Consider the following 17109-nt stretch of genomic DNA (forward strand, 5'->3'; position numbering starts at 1 on the left):
CACATAGGTTCATTCCTGGGGATCGCCCCAGGAAACACATAGGTTCATTCCTGGGGATCGCCCCAGGAACATTTTTTACTAATCGCATATTTTTATTTTTCTCATATTTTGATAAGTTTTGAATTTATTTTCTCATATTTTGAATAGTTTGAAATGTTTATTTCAATTCTCTTAAGTGAATGAGTAGCCCCCAGAAAGCCAATAATGTATTATATAGTTTGTTATACAATGTAGAAAGATATGTATTGTTATGATACAGTTTATTTTAATATTTAGTTATAGTTTTAGTATGTTTTGATATTTGAATAATAAAACATATATCTTAAATTGTGTTGTGTATAAATGGAATGATTGCAAGGTGTACATGTAGTAACATTGTAGTTCATATTGGTTCATCAGACCTTGATCTCATTTTCTTGGATCTTGTTAAGTTTATGTGATAGGAAAGCTTTATTTTAAGAATTTCAACATAAAATCAATAGTTAGTAAAGAAGGCCAGACATTTCAGTGTGTGTACTCTTGTTTAATAGCTTGCTTTGCTGTATGAATTTTTCTCTGACATTGTTGATGGCTGTATTGTGAAATATACATTATTTGGTCTCTGGTTGGGAGTTTTCTTATTGGCAATCATACCACATCTTTGAATAAATTCATCATAAATTGAAACAAATTCTGGTGAATAGCAAAAAACGTGTTCTTTCTGCATGACATCATTCAACAGTCACCTTTTTATACAATGAACTTCCAAAATGGCAATGCCAGAGAATGCCCTAGTAATTTGTCATAATTTTTTAATTTAACAAATACAGAGCTGAGACCATGAGAGAAAAGAAAACTAAAAAGTCGAAAAAAATGTAAATCAGTAAAGTAAGAGGTTAATATTTTATTGCTGTTTTGTTTTCATTCTATTTTTATACTGTCTGATAATCCGACTGACTGGGTCTATGACTGCTCTAGGATTTCTATATAACATATGTTTATCTGCACCGTTTATAACTATATGGTTCGCCTTAGGGTAATGTTTGGTCAGTAATGTCTGTTCTGATTTCGCCCAAGCCTGAAACAGAAAATGATTATAAAATTAGGCAATTTATTTTCTATGATTCAAGCCTATCAAAACAAAATTGTCAAAACAATATTCCGAACAGGGCTGTGCTATTCTCATAAAACCCTAGGTTTTTGACAACCCTGCAGTGTTTTAGTAGGCAAGGCCTAATGAATATTTTCTAGCCTATGTCTAGATTTATTCAGTACAGTTGTGTTTTAAGGCAAAATTTTCCATTCTTGTCTTCAATTATTAAATAATTGACATTTTAAACTCCCCTGACCAAAGGTTCAAGTAAGCTATTATCATCACTTAGTGTACTTCATCTGTCATCCATGATAAAATTTAGTTTATGTATGTAGGCTTAAACAGTGGCTGATCCAGAAATTTTCAAAAGAGGGGCTCACTGACTGCCTTAAAGGAGGCAGGCTCTAGTCATGCTTCATTTATTCCCTATATAATCAACCAAATTTTTCCCCAAAAAGGGCAGGCACCCTGAAAAACCCTCTTAATCAGCCTCTGTTAAAGTACAATCAGGTTATCTCAATTCAAATACAAAATTAACAAAACAATGAATATTTCAATCATAGTTTTTGTTCAACAAATCTCATAAATTTTCTATTAAGTTGTACGCAGAATTTTTTTCCAAAACTACATTGAATCCATGAAAATACAAGTTGTCCTCAATCTATGAAAATTGGTACCCATGAAAATGAATAAATCAAAGGTAAGAGCATTGCATCAAACACCAAATATTTTGTTTTGTTTTGTGAACCCTTCAAAATCCTACCAAATTAAATAAAGAGTGTTTAATTTATTGAAAATAAGAGACAAATAACTTCAAGAGAGAAAAATCCAATACTTTTTTTAAATTATTGCTGGTCAAGCATGGCAAAATAGTACTATACCCAAAAAGATTATTGTATTGTCTCATTCATCACTGGAAATTCTCCTTTGAAAGGAAATTTTGCTACAACTCAATAGTGTATGCAAGACATGTATAATAACATACTTTGTTTAAATAACTGGGCATTTGTTCATCATAATAATTTCCATTTATAACTGTAACCGATATATTGTCCGGTAAACTCTTTATCATCCGTAATGTCCTGAAAAGTAAGAAATACACATTAGAGTTTAAGAACAAACCAACAGATATCTATACAATACAGATTGGATTTTATCATGTTTCAGAAATCTTTTAAAGTTAGGGAAATATGGTCAGGTGAACTAATTTATTTTGAATCCTATGTAGAAATGAAATACAGAAAATATTATTTTTTTTCTAATATGTATAAAACAGTAATGTAGTTTATTGAAAAGTAAATATTTTTAAAATTGGTTTGTGACGTTCAATGGCATTTTGCTAATTTTCATATTCTAATAGGACTTAATTTGAAACACTTCTAAAGATATACAAATAGCTTTTCTTTAACACTAGATAACATTTAATATTAAGGATGAACAATTTTAGCCAAAGACTGAGAGCAGTTGTAAATATATAATTCATTAGTAAACAGGATTTAAATAAACTAAGCATTATCTCCCTTATACCATCTGGTGATAATTCCAAAAATATAAACAAGTGGGCTTTAAGCATATAAAAATTGATTTCTAGGATGACATGTAATCTAAATAGTAAAAGTTAACATCACTTTTATGCAAATTTTAATTAATATTTCGATAGTATAAAACTTCAAGATATCAAGTCATTATGTTGAAAAACAGAATTTTGAGATGTCTAATTCTTATTCAGTCTTTCCTGATTCTATTGATTTCCAGTTATATTCTCCTGCTATAATATTATCACATCCTTTTGTACTTATTGGATTTAATAGATTAAAGGTAAAGATTGTGTACACCGTCTAAAACCAGAATCAAGAGGAACGGAAAAAAACATTTATCAGGAAAAACTGTGTTCATTACAATTCAATTTCTATCATGTTCGAACTGCAAAATATTCTTTAAGTGGTACGAGTTTTACTCAATGTTGAAAATAATACAGTGACCTATAAATCTAACATCTACATAATTAGGTCTTTTGTGGGAAATTAATTGTCTCATTGACAATCCTACAACATTTTTTTTACTTTCATATAGATCACTTACTTCATTTGTGAAAAAGATTCATTTACAAAATGATATTCATCTACCACTGAACTAAGATGTTTTGGATGGCACATTAAATGTTTCTGAAATGAAATCAATGTGTATGAAGGTATCACATTCATGATAAGACAATTAATTTTGATATAGAATAGTTACTAGTTAAATCTACTATTTTCTCATTTATCACATGCTTTTAGCCTATAATAACAATAAGTTTGTCAATTGACAAAATTATACATCCAAATATAAAAATTTAACCAAGGTTAAACTGGATTCTTTCAGAAATTGCAGCTTTCACAACAAACTGATGTAGTTTTTTAGGCAAATTCTTATTGAATTTAAGACACATGTGATTTCTTGGTGTACGTTTTTTTTTAACTAAATAGTTTTAAAACAATAACAAAAAGCTTCTGAGCCAATGTGACATTTTGAATATTTACATGAAATCATGAATAGGTTAATTTTCAAGAAACTATTTTATTGTATACCTGTCTATATTCTACTTTTTCATGCAGTTCAGCACCTGACATTGGGTGATATAGGAGTCCTAACAGTAATGCAAGTCTTGTTATACCTAATGCTGCTCCTAACTGTAAAGTCTGGTAGGAAGGAATTATGTAGTTATACCTAAAATAAATAATTTTCTAATAAATGATTTATGTGATAATTTCAATTTAAATTAAGTCAATCTTAAATTTAATGAATTGTCTTTTAGGTTTTAAATGCTATCAGGGTTTTAGAATTTTCTTTTTTTCATATTGCAGAAAAATCTTATGATCTGGTCAAATTGCTGTTATCTAATACCCATAACTTTCAGTAGATATTCATCATAGCGTATTCAAAACAACTGTTTTCAAAATGTATACCATCATAAGCTTTTTATTTAAATTTGAATAGTTTCTGGCAATTCCTTAAAATATTGACAAGCCCAAAAATAATCTGTTATTATATACAAAATATATGACAAATTTACTATGAATATCCTTTTTTTCAATAAAATTTGTAAGGATTCCACAGAACCCAGTGTCTTGTCTACTGTTTATCACTGGCTCAACTAAAATGAGGAAAAAATCAATAAAAAGATTCCTCTTGATACTATCTTTTGATTGTAAGAAGCGTCTGTCCAAATTTGGTAAAAATCAATGAATCTAATAAATGTCTTAAAAACTTGAACTGCAAACTGTATGTAATGTTAACCATTTTTGTTAACTGGAGGAAAAACTATGTCCATTTATCCATTTATAAGTCAAATACGGAAAAACAAGTACAACAAATTATTTTCCAGAATTTCCATCTACCGGTAATTCTAGCTTTTGATCATTAATAAGCTTCTGTTCAAATTTGGTACAAATCCAGGATATTTTAAGAAAGTTATTAAAATTCTAAAAACTTTACCAACAGAGTAAAGTCATGTTTCCTGGCAGAAAAACAGTCCAATTATAAGTAAAATACAGAAAAACAGGATTTCTTTTTTTACAAATTTTACTTCTAAATACTATTTTATGATCATAAAAAATCTTATGTCCATGTTTGATAGAAATCCAGGATAGTGTAAGAAAGATTTTAAAATTTCTTTAAACCACAATGATAATATTTGTGGGCACTGCTGCCGACAACGATGGAATGTAGGAGCTCAATGTCTTGCTTTTTCGACCAAAGTCGAAGGCTTGACAAAAATGTGAATTATTTTTAATGTTAAATTATTTAACCAAAACAAAAATGTTATGTCATTTCTCATTACTTGACTATAAACCCTGTAAATATCTCTCACCTTTAAAACAAAATTTCAGAAAAACAGAAAACAGGAAAAAGTTGCAGATCAATATACTGATTTAAAGACTGATGAAAGGAATGCCAATTCATAAATCTGTCTTAGTTTGACAATTTGCAGTTTCATAAAATAAGGACTACCGGTAATTAATTGCATTATCTGTATTTACATAATGAAAATTTTGTTTGAATTCTGTGTAAAGGAAATTAGTAACCAATCACAAAATTTTGGTGAATGAATTATCCATAATGCATTAAATTCTGAAACGGGCAATTGGAAATTAATCACTAAAATGTACTGAAAAACACTTAAGATAAAGTTGATAAATATGTACTGCTTTATGGTTACCAATGTTGAAGCCAAGTTCCACCATCTTGTTCAAATAAATCTTCTGATAAAGGGTTGATCAGTACCATTCCTAAAACTTGTCTAAAAATTGCAAAAGAAAAATCAATAGTAAAACTAATAGATCAATAAAATATACGTTTTTTGATTGAGTAATTCCAACTGATATTTTAAAGTGTGTATTTCTATGTTGTGATGTTATACTATTGTTTCAGAAAAGGGAGAACGTTTGGTACCATTAAAACGTTTAATCCCACTGCAATTGTTTGCACCTGACCTGAGTCAGGAATGTGATGTTAAGTGGTTGTCGTCTGTTGATGTGGTTCATAAGTGTTTCTCATTTTTATATAGAATAGACTGTTGGTTTTCCCGTTCGAATGGTATTACATTAGCAATTTTTGGGGCCCTTTTTAACTTGCTGTTCGGTGTGAGCAAAAGCTATGTGTCAAAGTCCATACCTTGACCTATAATGGTTTACTTTTATAAATTGTTACTTGGATGAAGAGTTGTCTCATTGGCTTTCATACCACATCTTCCTATATCTTTATAAGAAATGTATCAAGAAAATCTGCAAAATTTTTACCAACAGTTATCTCCCCTATTAAAATATCAAACTTTAGTGTAACCGCAAAGGAAATTCACTCTCTGAAAATAACTTCAAATGTTAAAAAGAGTGACTATTAAAAGATATGTAGATGACCTCTATATAGAACAAACATTTATACAGTACTGTACAGCTGGTATTGTAAATTATTAGTCCTCAGAGATAAATATAAAACACTTGGAAATGTAGTTTATCGCAATAAGAATAAAATTAAGACAACCATTGAACCAATACAAATAAAATGATTTTTAAATAATAGTACTTTATCCTCCTGTTAAACAGTGACTCTCATACTGTATAGCGGGTTATTTTAGGAGGGGGGTAAATTTTCACTTATTTTCGTGAATAGAACAGAATCGCCAAAATAAATTCCACCAATTTAAAAGGGGTACCTGCAAAGGTATTGATGAAAGTTTTCAATCTGCCAAAATAATTACCGCTAAAATATTTCATATACCTTATTCAAGGTAAATCATGAAATTTTACACCTGCGAAAATAACCCGCTATACGGTATAACAACTATTACTATAGTATCAGACAGGTGTAATTAGAAAGAGCAGGATTTGTATTGGTAAAACTCTAGTTTGATCCTTTGTATTCATATGCTTTGTTTTGTTATTAAAAATTGAAAATATGCATCTTATATATTTTATTCAGTGAGTGTGAAAATATCTGCTCAAACCAGACATGTTATTGCAAAGGAATTGTATGACATTCTTTTTGAGACTGCCTTTTTTAAGGGCTAATGTTTCAGTGAATGTAATATAAGAACAGTTTTTTTTGCACTAATATTCTTAAGTTACTGAGGATTCATTATTATTTGTGGGAAAACAATTTTAATAGAATCAGTGAGTAAAGATGAACCATAGATTGAAATTCAACAAAAATATTAATTTTCTATAGGATTGTATGCAGACTTGGCAAAAACAAGAAATACAATATCCACTAATATTCAATGTTATCAATATCCACGAAAATAAATGAATCCACAGTAAGAACTAAGAAAACAACTGTATGATTGGCACTAAGCATAGTTAGAAATTACCCTTCAAACATCTGGGCATAAAACTGAGATACTAAAGCTCCGAGTTCTGCTCCAACAAGTATAAAGGGTTGTGGTTCCTGGCTATTAACTGTCATCAGCTGATATAAATCATCTGCCATTCTGAAATTACACAATTTATTGAACTATAGTCTTTAGTGTTTAACTGTACACAAGTGATCTCTTCTATGAAATGTAGCATGCACTGATAAATATTTATTTTGGTAGTAGATTAGAGATAATGATCATAGAAAAATAACTGCAGATTGATTTTATACCAAATTTTCAATCTTTAAAAAAACATTGTGATGTCATTATAAAATTATACAGCATTCAAAAGCAGCCTGTGTCACTCATCCTGGTTTATGTGCATATTAAACAATGGACACAGATGGATTCATGACAAAATTGTGTTTTGGTGATGGTGATGTGTTTGTAGATCTTACTTTACTGACCATCCTTGCTACTTACAATCATCTCTATCTATAATGAACTTGGCCCATTGGTTACAGAGGAAAATATTTTGTAAAAATTTACACAAATTGATAAAATTGATAAAAATTGTTAAAAATTGACTATAAAGGACAATAACTCCTTAAGGGGTCAACTGACCATTTTTATCATGTTGATTCATTTGTAGATCTTACTTTGCTGAACACTATTGCTGTTTACAGTTTATCTCTATCTATAATAATATTCAAGATAATGACCAAAAAACTGCAAAATTTCCTTAAAATTACCAATTTCCTCTGATTCGTCTGAAAATTTCAGGGCAGATAGATTTTGACTCGATAAACAATTTTACCCCAATGTCAGATTTGCTATAACTGCTTTTGTTTCAGTTTTAAGCAAAAATATACATTTTACCCCTATGTTCTATTTTTAGCCATGGCGGCCATCTTGGTTGGTAAGCCGGGTCACCGCACACATTTTTTTAAACTAGATACCCAAATGATGATTGTGTTCAAATTTGGTTAAATTTGGCCCAGTAGTTTCAGAGAGAAGATTTTAAGTTCTGTTCTGTTTAAAACTTAATTTATATTTACCTAAGAAAAGTATTTTTTCACTACTTACAAATTTGCTAAGTTTACTGTGTAATACGCATGTTTGAAATTCTCTTCCGCAGATTAGACACTAAATCATGAATTTGAAATGATTTCATACTAAATAAATTAAGTGCAAACATTAACATTTAAACACTTTCAAAGGTAAAAAATTAAAAATTAAAAGTCAATGATTTCCTGTAATTTGATAAACAAAACTAATCCCGGAAATTAGTCCGTGGTTGTTCTTTTAAGTATTGTGGCTAACATCTGGTTTGAATTTTGACTGCAAATTGAAAGAAACTTAGCAATGACTGAGAAAATATTTGTTTTGAGTCACTAAAATCATTTTAATATCAAACTGTTGCCTTCCCTTAATAGCTCATGATCTATTATCATTTTAGGAAAATGGTAGGAAAAATCATGCAGTAAATGCGATTAAACAGTTTAACAAGTGTGTTGATGCTAAGAGTATGTTCATACTCATGTGCACAGTAATCTTATTTTGACTATCTTTTTTTGAAAAAGGGCAACAATTTTTAAGTTATATCAAAATGACTGAAATTAGGTGAAAATTTTTCCGGATCCTTGCATATGATATCCAGCTTTAAGAGTTTCAGTCTATAAAAGATGTAAATTCATTTAACAGAAACAATCAAAGATTTGTCATCAACTCCCTCAAAATTCTGCAAATAAGGAAAAATATTAAGATATGACATACAACAGTTGTTGACATGATTCCTAATTTTCAAGTTGGGTTTAGTATCTGATAATTGAACAAAATGTGTTGTTTTTTATTTTTAAAGTTTAATATTTCTAATAACAGAGGTATGCAGCCCAATCTATAACTGTGAAACTAGTACACACAGGATATACAACATTAAAATGACATTTAATATCTTACAAATGCTAGTTACCAAAGCATAGACTTTTGATATTATCTCACCTTTCTACAGTAAAGGGGAACCATTTATTTTTATAATTACTTTTGGCATCAGTCCCATCAGCTTCAGTAGCATTCTGAAAGAAAAATGATGACATTGCCTGCAATAATAATCATATTGCATTTCTAAAAAATGCCTTGTTTTTGTACATATCCATTGATAAAATATTTTTCTCTAATTTTTGTGCTATTTTCACATTTCCTGACCGGTGTGAGAAAAATATTTCTCCTCAGTAGTGAAAAATCTGTTCTCTGCAAATGATTAGTTGAAATTTGATTATGACGTCAAAATGTTTTATTTTCTTCTCAATTTTCCTATTGTGACGTCATGAAAAAAGGCGACCTTGCCTGATGACGTCGCATGTAAAGAGCACAAATTTCTGAAAATCTTTGAAAAAGAACGATAAAAAGCATTAGAGAAACAGATTCCAACACTATAACTCGTGTATTACGATATTTCTCCACTCTCGACAGTTAAATTTTATTATTTAAAGGGCTTGGCAAGCCTTGCGCTTTAAATAATAAAATTTAAATGTCTCGAGATGAGAAGTATCATAATACACTTGTTGCACTGTAAGAATCTATATATAGGTGTTCTACCACTAAAAGTGGTGGATTTATTTACTCCAACAGAAGGATTTAGTTGTGGCTTAAAGTATTCCATTGATAAAGTTGGGAATTATATGACCTACTATTGGAAAATAAAGTTATGATTTACCCAAGTTAAACCTAGAAAGGATGAAAAATAATGCTTTTGTTTTTACATTATAGCGGAAAATCTCATAAAAAGTTTTAATATTTTCAAAAGAACATAGGAAATTGTCATAAATATATCAGAGGCTTCGGTGGTAGATGGTCTAAGAAGTTACTACTGTGATCACTAGCCAGTCAACAGTGAAGTTGTGAGTTTGAACACAGCTCGTTTGGGTGCACTCAACTCCAATCTTAATTGACTAGGATTATAATTTTTCCTATTAGGTCAGTGGTTTTCTTCGGGCACTCTGGCTTCGTCCAACAATAAAAACTGACCTCCACAAAATAGCCTAAATGTGGTGCTTAAAAGTGGTGTTAAAATCACCAAAAGTCAAATCATACACATATCAAACATACAGTTAAAGGTCTTTCACTAAATCCTAAGCCAGCTCTGTCATATACACATACCTATAATATAAACAAAAATCAATGCACACTAGTTTGTCACTTTGAAATATAACATGGTGTAAATATAAATACACAGCACTTACACGTGTAATATTGTAAAAGGACGAGTTTCAAGGTCTGAATGCTTTCATGTTGTAGATTATGAAAAATATGTAAATCATTGTTTTACCTGTATTTCAGTGATTTTTGATGAGAGAATTAGTCAACAAAAGAAGCTTTCATTTGACTTTTTTTTCACATTTCAATGATGAGTGATTGTTGACATTCTTTTCTTTTGAACAACAAAACATGCTTAGGCAGTTAAATTGAAGTTTGCATGAATAAAGATTCAAATGAGTTGAATTACTGACTTGCAAGATAGAACAACATTAATGTTTTGAGTTTATTCTAACTTAATCAAACCAAAATTAACTGCTTTGTCCTATTTCATTTTTTTGTCAAGTTTGTTTGTGATGCCTCTTGAAGAAGACATTTCATAGGTAGTGAAGCAAACAATATAATTTTAAACGTATTCTAGATGATATAGCAAATCATCAATATACATTTTTATTCATAGAACTTAAATCCTCTGTGCTTATTAACTAGCCATTTCTGTTAAACCAAAATATGTTGCTAAAAATTGGTTGCTAATGCCTATACATCATGTGCATGAAGATTTATAACCATGTTAAAATGTATTCTTACTCTGGCAATTTTGGCGACTTGTGGATAAATCAATGACCAAACATCTGATGTCATTCCACCAGGTGACTCAAATATAACTGCAAAATAAAGGTATTTATTATATAAAAACAATATATACAGATATATACAGGTAAATACTTTTTTGTTCAACATTTTTTAAAATACTTTTCTGCACATTTTGTATCAGAATTCAAAAAGTAGATTATTTTCATATAAAAATAATGAGATTTGGTACAATTGCCAACTATACAATGCTGTTTATTTTAAAATTGGAAAGGCAAAAGCACTTCGATCACAAAAAACTTGCAACATCAGTAGTTGAATGTACTGAAAAATCTTATATATTTGTTTCATTTTCTCAACACATCTATGAAAGTTCTAAAGCCATTACAGCTGTAGTTTATGCTTAGTTGTTTTAAAGATAACAATTTCTTGCTCTGTGTTATTTTAATTCTCACTTACAAGTGAAAATGTATCTACAATAAATGGGGAATACCACAGATGAATTTTTCAATTTTTAAAGGGGCATAACTCTAAAAAAAGTTATAATGACACAACCAAAATTCTATCTTGATCTGTGTTTTGTAGTTATAAGCATTGCATATGAGTTTCATAGCATTTAATTGTAGCATACTAAAGTAAGAGAACAGAATCTAAAAATTCGTCAATTTTTCCACTTATAAAGGAGCATAACACTAAATCGGTTAAAGTGACGCCACCAAAATTCAAAATGGATCTGTGTTTTGGGGTAATAAGCATCATGTATAAGTTTAATCAAATTTGGTTGAGGCAAACTAAAGTTAGAGACAGAAACCAACTTTGGGATGTACGTACAGACTGACAATGGTAAAACATAATGCCCTGTCTGCTACGGCAAGGGCATAAAAATATCTCAATGCAGAAGTTAGCAGTATTACACTTAAAATACTAAAAGTTAATTTAAGAAAGGTATAAGATTTTCAGAAAAAAAATAAACATTAATTTTTCATTTACAAATTTTATTTATTACCTAAAGTAGTTACTTTATCATCTGATACAAAAATCATGCCAAAAAATCAATTTGTGTTGGCCCCAGGTGACTTTTAATATGTAGATATCATTGAAAAAGCTCCAAATTATCTCCCTTTGGTGCAAGAATGCCTTATTTTGGCATTAAAATTGAATAATCTTTTTTAAGTTATCGGTGACCTATATTTTTTTATTGTTGTTTTCGAATAAGCTGTACATAAACTAAATAATTGTAAAATTTAAGCGATTTCTGTAATTTAGTTCTTTTTTATTTCAATTTTACCGCTATTTCTCCTATTAGTTCAACAGAAAAACATGACATTAACAAAAATGTATGCTTCTTTCAAAAGCAGATTGTGAGCGTAAATGAACGGTGACCCCATTTTTTTATTTTATTTTTCTATTATGTATAAGATAAAGTTCATTTATAGAAAAATCTAGACAAATCCTATATTAAATCAAAAATTTAGCTAGCCCCCTTAACTGAATCCATTCAAATTAAGGTATATCTCAAGCGCATTAATGCAATAAATTAGAATATTGTATTATTTTCTATATAATTCATACCAGTTGGTGGTCCCTGTCCTTCACATAGTTTGAACATCTTTTGACCCCATCCAACATCATACAAACTTCCTAAAATCAAAATAAATCAGGATGAGCCATTTGTTTCATACATTTAGCAATGAAAATGTATGACAATGTACCTTTGGTTTTCTATAATTCTGTTGTCCCTAAAATTATACTTGGTTCAATAAGAAATAATTACAACAGCTGAAGGACGCCTCTTGGTGTGGGAATTTCTCGCTACATTGAAGACCTGTTAGTGACCTTCTGCTGCTGTTTTTTCTATGGTCGGGTTGTTCCCCATTTCTATTCTCAATTTTACTACTATGATAAATATTAATATACAATAATATACATGTACTGAAGTTGAACCAATTCAGAAAATAATATAAATTATCATTGAATGTACACCAAGTAATGTTTTTTCAAAGTTGAGGAATCAAAAAATTCCTTAAGAATTATGTCACAAAACATAATATTCAGAGGCGGATTTAGGGGGGTTCCAGGGGGCCCGGGCCCCCCCTTTTTGGGAAAAAAATTGGTTACTTACATAGGGAATCACTGAAGCGTGACTGGAGCGGGCCCCCTCTTAGGTCAGTCAGTGGGCCTCCACTTATGAAAATTTCTGGATCCGCCACTGATATTAATCATATATATTATCATAACTTCATGTATACCTAGAACAAGTGCAGTTCATTAATTAGATAAATATTTTCATATACCTCTAAAACCAAACAAGTAATGTTGGACACACATCATTACAATACACATCATATGATTTTTACAATGTGTTAGACAAAAACTGTAATTACACAAATGGTTACTAATTTCCACCCTAAAACTGCCACTGAACTTGATACTGATTCACTTTTGCTTTATAGAGGATAGAAACACATGCTGAGTTCTTTGACTTTGAAATTTTTCTGTGTACAATAATGTACATTGTAGGTTAGAATATATTTGATCAAAAAGTTCTAGATTGTATCATGATTCAAGTCCTTTCTTTTAAAACTTGTACATATACTTGTAACCATGACCTTATAGAATGAAAGAAATCATCTGAACTTGACAAATACATAGAACAGTGCAACCTGTATAATCTGACACCTAAGTATTCCAACATCCTGCTTAAACTGACATATTTTCATGGTTCCAAAATATGCCTATCCTTGCAGAAAAAAACATGAGAGTTCCGCCACCCTGCTTAATCTGACATTTTTTTCTGGTTCCCAGGCCCTAGTGTGTTGGATTAGGCAGGTTGCACTGTATATTTAACAAATCAAGTCCAAAACTATTGTAATTTTACCTTTCTCTGGAATCAATTCTCTTACTTCTTTCTGTATTGATGCATAATTCAAAAACGGTGGGATGATAAGAATTAATATCAGGTACTGGATTACTTTACAGATCTTCCTACAAACCCCAGCTACTTCTTTTCTGGAAGCCTTCACAATAGTGGTTGGCTGTAAATAGACCAATAAAATGTATAACTTCAAAGTTAAATGTTTTTTGTTTACAAGCTTAATCTTCACACTCCCCTCAACACTTGTGAAATGGAACTTATCAACTTTATTGTTTAGTGCTCATACATGTAGGAGTATATGTGAAAAGGTCATAAATTGACATTTTCAATTTGAAAATATAAAAAGAATCAGATAACTTTCACAATACATTAATCTTGATAAACACCAGTATTTATATTTTTAAAATGTATAGATCTATGTAAAAATAAGAAGATGTGGTATGAGTGCCAATGAGACAACTCTCCACCCAATTCACAATTTGTACTTGTAAGTAAACTATTATAGGTCAAAGTACGGTCTTCAACACAGAGCCTTGGCTCACACTGAACAGTAAGCTATAAATGGCCCCAAAAATAACTATTAATGTAAAACCATTCAAACAGGACGACCAACAGTTAAATATACAAAAACAAGAAGCAAGAATGAATTATGAACCACCTCAACAAACAACAACCCTGAACATCAGGTTCCTGTACATGTATTTGCTTCAGGGCTTCAAACTTCTTGTATTTGCTGAAAACAGCAAAATATTCCAGCTGAAAGCTTAAGGGGGTCAATTGATAATTTTGGTTGTATAAACTTATTTAATGATCTTTATTTGCTGACTTTTTTGCTGTTAACAGTTTATCTTTATCATTTATGGTAGTTATAAAGATAAAAACCAAATACTGCCAAATTTCCTAAATATTATCAATATAGAGGCAGCAACCCAACAATGGGTTTTTAGATTTATCCAAAAATTTCATGGCTGATAGAACTTCACCTTATTGTAATTAACACTTTCACTCTCAGTCAGATAATAAACTGATATTCTCTAAATGCTTTGGTTTTTGAGATATAAGCCAAAAACTGCATTTTACCCACGACAGCCATGTTTTTTGACAAAACAGAATATTAGATATCACAAAGTTTAAATAAAACACCCTAAGGTTATATGTAAAAGAATGTCTGTTTCCCCTCCCCACGGTCTACCCTTTTGTAAACCGATTATAAGAAATAAAAATAATTTCATTCTTTTTGTGGCAAATAATTTTTTGAACCAGGGGCCTAGTATTTCTGACCGGGATGGATGGGGGGAGGGGAAACAAACATATTTTTTTTAATTTTTGGCCCAAGGATCATTCAGCTTAAGTTTGGTTGGAACTGGTTCAGTAGTTTTAGAGGAGAATATGATTGAAATATCTTACAACAAACGAAAGCCAAGGGTTGGCAAAAGTTGAGCTAAAAACAGTTCAATTATCACTGAACAGCTTGTTTTGGAGAACATTGCAAAAGAGGGTACATATTGAACAAGATGCCAGCCACTTATAATTTACAAACAAAATATCTCAAAGTTTAAAGGTCTACATGTATATTTTAAAAACTATTCACAAATTCTTTAATTCTTTCAAAAAAATTGTTTTGTAATTTGTCAAAATGTAAAAAAATCATAAAAATGTTACTTCATGGAACTTGAACATATAGTTATGAAGAACACTTTGAACTCTTGTGACATCAGAGACGACTGTCATGACCAGTCCTGATAGTATAGACTGTCCCTGTCTGGACACAGAATCCTAAAAGGGATTATACTCATGCAAAAAACATGGGACTAAAAAGTATATCTATAAGTCTCAGAAGAAACATTAGAAAGATGATTACTATATACATTGAAATATACTTTAAATTAAGTTTAAAACCTAGAAAAAAACAATTCTAATCTTAACCGAAAAGTATGTTTTACAATTAGTACAAATTATATTGAAAAAACTGAAGGGTCTTAGAAAATTATAAACCATGTACATTGTACAAGTTGATAAAATAAATGTGAACCCTCTGTGATCTATAATGTTCTACTATTAAAACACCAACTTTGCATCTGGCATAATGATAACTCAATACAACTGCTTTAGTACTAGCTGCGGAACCGAAGCTCTTATGTCCTTATGTTATTTTTTGACTATTTGCGGATCTATGGTCTGCAAATAGTCAAAAAATAACATAAGGACCTAAGAGCTACGGTTCCTCAGCTTTTTCTTTTTCTTCCGAATACGGGAGTAGACTCCTAGGTAGGAGTGTAAAACTTCCCGGAACTTGTGTGCTATGTACATATGGACTTAATTTAAAAATAATATGACAAAGAAAAATCGCTATCAATAACATATATACATTATGTACAGTGGCTTTAAAGTTATACAAGTATATACAGTAAATTATTTAATACTATATTTTCATAACGTTTTCCTTTGAAGGCATATATGCAATCTTTCTTTTATTCATTCCTTACGATTTCCTTGGTCGCCATCTTGGAAGTACACACCGATATCCATAATTTTATAATGATCAATATTAACTTACCAGCAACTTTTTTTTATTTTTAGGTTATAAAATACACTTCTATTATAATTTTATTCAATAATATATGTTTAAAAGTCATTTAAATGTGTTAATATTGATATTTGAAGAGTTATTCGGTAATTACATGAGTTATTCGGATAATAACACTGTTATTCGGTAATTCGAGGTACCGGACAAGTGATGTGTACGTAAGGTTTTTAACCTTACGTGTGCAGTTTTTTAAGTTCCTACTTTAGTACATGCTATAATAAACACCTTTCCAGATTTTAAATTATCGGCTTTATTTTCAGTCGAAGTTGCATTGCTGCCAACGTCTTTTGGACGAATCAGAGTTCGCTTCCTCATGTTAAATTTAAACTTTTAAGATAGTGTTTTGATTGTTGAACATGTGGCTTCCACTTCCGTTGTAGCGAGTTAATTGTCGTGCTTTGTCTTAAGACCGAAAGAAGGAATAAACAAAAAGTGAATACAAACCCAGCTTTTATAGAATCAGTTTGGCATATTGTGGTTATTTTTTTTTTATGAATATTTGATTTTGTGCATGGCTTGGTGCCTTTTCATTAAAATAAATTAATTAAAATATTTCTTTTTTGAATATAAAATTATTTTTTGGGGGAAACAGCCATTTTAAAGCTTTCGACTGTAGTTATCTCCTGAGTGATGCTCATGAAGTTGAAAAACTACAGTCCGAGTGAATTTTATCTAAATGTATTAAATAGTTACCCGACTCGTAGAAAAACCATGTGTCAAAATTGGTCAAACTAGACATATATATATCATAAAGGTTCACACAGGGCTCTATACTAGGCCCAGTTTTATTTAATATTTTATGATATGAACGATATGTTTCTCTTTGTAAAAGACGGTGACTAGTTTAATTATGCAGATTTCAAAATCTGGTTTTTCTTTGGTGTTTATTATTAAGT

At 30.2% G+C, this 17109-nt stretch overlaps 1 protein-coding gene across 1 annotated transcript; it reads right to left on the reverse strand.

Annotated features, from left to right (window-relative positions):
• Positions 1 to 868: 868 nt before the first annotated feature.
• On the reverse strand, positions 869 to 16593 carry LOC134715790 (uncharacterized). Its single transcript, XM_063578237.1, has 12 exons — positions 16439 to 16593; positions 13630 to 13786; positions 12324 to 12392; positions 10749 to 10825; positions 10014 to 10064; positions 8907 to 8980; positions 6921 to 7040; positions 5274 to 5354; positions 3643 to 3781; positions 3155 to 3237; positions 2058 to 2154; positions 869 to 1057 (listed from the first exon to the last, which is right to left on the reverse strand). Exons 1-12 carry the CDS (start codon positions 16526 to 16528, stop codon positions 884 to 886), a joined length of 1212 nt encoding a protein of 403 aa, XP_063434307.1. The 5' UTR covers positions 16529 to 16593; the 3' UTR covers positions 869 to 883.
• Between the last annotated feature and the right edge of the window lie 516 nt (positions 16594 to 17109).

Source organism: Mytilus trossulus, chromosome 4 (genome assembly GCF_036588685.1).
Source record: "Mytilus trossulus isolate FHL-02 chromosome 4, PNRI_Mtr1.1.1.hap1, whole genome shotgun sequence".
NCBI classification, from domain to species: Eukaryota; Metazoa; Mollusca; class Bivalvia; order Mytilida; family Mytilidae; genus Mytilus; species Mytilus trossulus.

Excerpts from the sequence above, each read along its gene's own strand:
- LOC134715790 (XM_063578237.1), bottom strand. The coding sequence starts at position 16,528 with ATGAGGAAGCGAACTCTGATTCGTCCAAAAGACGTTGGCAGCAATGCA. Across the intron at positions 13,787-16,438 it reads ATAATTTAAAATCTGGAAAG|CCAACCACTATTGTGAAGGC; the intron begins GTGTTTATTATA and ends GTCTATTTACAG. Across the intron at positions 1,058-2,057 it reads TGCCCAGTTATTTAAACAAA|GCTTGGGCGAAATCAGAACA; the intron begins GTATGTTATTAT and ends TTTCTGTTTCAG.